General features: G+C 32.9%; 1 protein-coding gene across 1 annotated transcript; it reads right to left on the reverse strand.

The window, feature by feature from the left end:
* Positions 1-298: 298 nt before the first annotated feature.
* On the reverse strand, positions 299-2,555 carry LOC125867732 (uncharacterized). The gene is made up of 5 exons (XM_049548301.1): positions 1,937-2,555; positions 1,756-1,843; positions 1,569-1,639; positions 1,392-1,448; positions 299-822 (listed from the first exon to the last, which is right to left on the reverse strand). The coding sequence occupies exons 1-5, from the start codon at positions 2,048-2,050 to the stop codon at positions 574-576; spliced, it is 579 nt and encodes a 192-aa protein (XP_049404258.1). The 5' UTR covers positions 2,051-2,555; the 3' UTR covers positions 299-573.
* Positions 2,556-3,459: the final 904 nt, after the last annotated feature.

Here is a 3,459-nt window from a genome sequence, read left to right on the forward strand (position 1 = left end):
ACTCGGCTAAAAGCCTAAAACGACTCTGATAGAGCTATTAGATCCAACTCGACCCAACTTGGTTATATGGACTCAACCCAACTCGATTATAATGACTCTAATAGAGCTATTAGACCCAACTCGAACATAATGACTCTGATATAACTCGCCCTTTTTAATACTTGAAATATTTCCTATGACTTCGATATAGGAATCCCTTTTCGATACTTAAAATATTGCCTAATTGTTGGGATAGACACATAGATAGGAGTACACTAAACAAAATAAGATATTTCAAGCATAATATTTTTCCACAATCTCATCCAAAGTGAGAACACTAAAAAAAAGTTCCATTCCACTTATATTTACAAAAGAAAACTGAGGATTCACATATTCTTGTTGAAGTTCAAAACCAAAAAATGCCTTGTTCAGTGCTAGTGCTGGTATGATCGCATCCATCCTTCATTCAAAGCCAAAATTCGTAGCACTTCTATATGAACATTTGCTACACTCTGACATTCTAAAGATGCAAAAAAACACTGAAAAGTGAAAACTTTGCATATAAACTGCTTTCTTGAAGAACCTTCATTATTTTTATCTGCAGAAACGATTAGCCCCTTGCATCTGCATTGTTGAGAAACCGAAGAAGGGATTTGTGTCTGCGAAATTCGCGTTTAACTGAGATGTTCTGGAGCCATCATAAGCCATAGAACTACCACAAAACCATTGTGGAGACTCAAAGTTCTGAGTTTGTTGAGAAAAGCTAGACCAATTACAAGTCTCAAACCCTTGAGCCATCTCCCAAAACATGCTTTGCAACTCATCCATACTGTAACTTTTCTCCTGTTTTCAACAATTCGCAATGAAAAAAAATCAAATCAGAAATAAGCTCGATAGAATCTAGTAACTTTAGTTCAAACTTTGTATTATACGCTATAAAAAAACCACAAAAGAACAAAAAATTGGGCCTAGGTTGACTCAAGACTATGATAAGTAAGTAAGTTAAGATAATTTATTTTAATTAAGTACAAGAAACACTAAACCACTTATTCATTTTAATTAATTGATTAAAATATGGTTCTCATCCAAGATAAAATGCAATTCATAACATATTATGAGTGAGGCCTAGTACACAAAGCATCCCACGTTCAAGCAGGATTCAAGAAAATTCAAGAAAGGACTGCACCCAAAATGGCATCANATAATTCTTATTGGAACACATGTTGACTTGTGGTGCTTGGTTATTCCCTCTTCTTATATAGTAATATATATATATATTCTAATGCAAGCATCAATGACTAATTCCACGGCACAAAACTGTAATCTTTACATTATCGATGCATACAAGTTAAAACAACATATATTTTTCTATCACAAGAAGGTCATAACACGAGTTTACATGAAGACAATACCTCTTTCCTTGAATCTTCCATTAAAGATACCATTTCTTGTAGAAAATCAGCAAATCCCTGCAATAAAACAAGTGAATTAAGCAATGAATACTTAAAAATAAACAAATCAAATGAACTTCACCATCATTTATACTAAATTAAGGTGAAAACCAAAAAAAAACAAAAAACAAAGCATACCTCATCATCATCATCTTCAGGATCATACATGCCAGCATCATACATCATTCTCTTCTTTCGATCCGACAACACTATTGAAACATCAAAAATACACATTAGAAACTCGACAACGTTCAACTACCAACTAACCTTCTAACTTAATCCTCGACCTCCAAAATGAAATTGAAAAAGATAGCAACTTTATTACCTGAATAAGCTTCTTGAATTTGCTGAAACTTCCTCTTAGCTTCACCTAACAATGATGGTGTCCTAGTCCATTTATCAGGGTGCCATTGCTGCAACCAAAAAATCACCATTTTCCATTAACAACCAAAATCAAACTACTCTCATAACAACAAAAAAACACAAACTTTTCTTCATCACCATACCATTGCTAGCTTTCTATAGGCACGTCTAATTTCTTCATCAGAAGAATCAACATTTACACCAAGTACACTATAATATGAAGGCAACCTTTCTTTAAACTCCATCTCCATCTTCATTCACCAAATAACCAAAAGGGTATCCTCTAATTTCAATATTTCTTCAAAAAAAATCAAAACTTTTAACAACCCCTTTTTCTAAAATTACCAAATTCCCACAAAATAACAACAAATAAGCAAAAGGGTGTCCTCCAATTTCAATATTTCTTCAAAAAAAATCAAATCTTTAACAACCCCTTTTTATAAAGTCACCAAATTCCCCCCAAATAACAACAAATAAGCAAAAGGGTATCTTCCAATTTCAATATTTTGACAAAAAGATCAAATCTTTAACAACCCCTTTTTATAAAATCTCAAAATCAAGAACCTGTGACATGAAAAGAGTGTTATGGAAAACATGTATATATAAAGAAAGAACTTTTAAGGTCGGTTATGAAGTGGGGTCCAATAGAACTTTGTTTGTCAAGAAAATCAGCAGCCACATGGATAGATAAATATATCTATGAGGTGGAAAAAGGTTCCATTGGGTTCTAGGGAATAAACAATAGAGCTTCAAGAAGGTTCCGGAAGAAATGTGGTTTGATAAATATAAGAAGATATTTTAGTTTTTGTGAGCTGAGATATTTTGTTTGGAAAGTTCTGGTGATCTTGAGGAGTTTGTACTTTGTAACATCATTTTTTTTGTTCCCAAATTGGATGATGATATTTTTGGGCACGACAGATATTTTGTAAACGTTACATGTGATATGTGTTTGACATAGTTGATTGCAAATTTATTTGCATAAATAGTATTTACAAGGCCTAATCAATGATGTATAAGTTAGCTTATGAGATGTAAATAGCAAGGCATTGTTCGGATAGTGAATACTTCTCACTTTCAATCGAATTCTTGAAAAGAAGGGTAAACAAAATGATGAAAATAGTTATTATCCTCAAAAGTAGTAACTAATGAACTAATCTCAAGTTCTCAACTAACTTGGGAGCTAGGAGTAAATTAATTTTACCACTATACTCATCTTTCCTAGTAAGAATCTTTTACCCTATTATTTCTTTTTAAAATAAATGATTTTCTTATTAAGTTGTACCTCTTCACTTTAGTTCATACTCCCTCCGTCCCATTTTATATGGCAATATTTCATCAGACACGGAGTTTAAGAAATAAATGAAGACTTTGAAATGTTTACCAAATTGCCCTTTAAAAAGTAGATTCACTTTTCTCTCTCCTCATAAATGTATTGAAGTATTATTTTAAGATTAAATGGGACCAACAAAGGTAAAAGAAGAATTGTACCTTTAAAGACTTACCATATTAGGAAATGTGACATTTATTTTGGGACTGACCAAAAAGGAAATGGTGCCACATAAAATGGAACGGAGGGAGTATTAAAAGACTTTGTTGAGACTCGTATCGGGGATAGCCTCGAGGCGAGGGCTCTAGCAAAACACTTCAAGACTCAAGTGTGAAGCTT

Source organism: Solanum stenotomum, chromosome 6 (genome assembly GCF_019186545.1).
Source record: "Solanum stenotomum isolate F172 chromosome 6, ASM1918654v1, whole genome shotgun sequence".
Classification (NCBI taxonomy): Eukaryota; Viridiplantae; Streptophyta; class Magnoliopsida; order Solanales; family Solanaceae; genus Solanum; species Solanum stenotomum.

Bases quoted from the DNA above. Each gene is read 5' to 3' on its own strand.
- LOC125867732 (XM_049548301.1), bottom strand. From the start codon at position 2,050: ATGAAGATGGAGATGGAGTTTAAAGAAAGGTTGCCTTCATATTATAGT. The intron at 1,640-1,755 runs GTAATAAAGTTG...ATGTTTCAATAG, and splicing joins AATTCAAGAAGCTTATTCAG to TGTTGTCGGATCGAAAGAAG. The intron at 1,449-1,568 runs GTATGCTTTGTT...GTTTTATTGCAG, and splicing joins CTGAAGATGATGATGATGAG to GGATTTGCTGATTTTCTACA.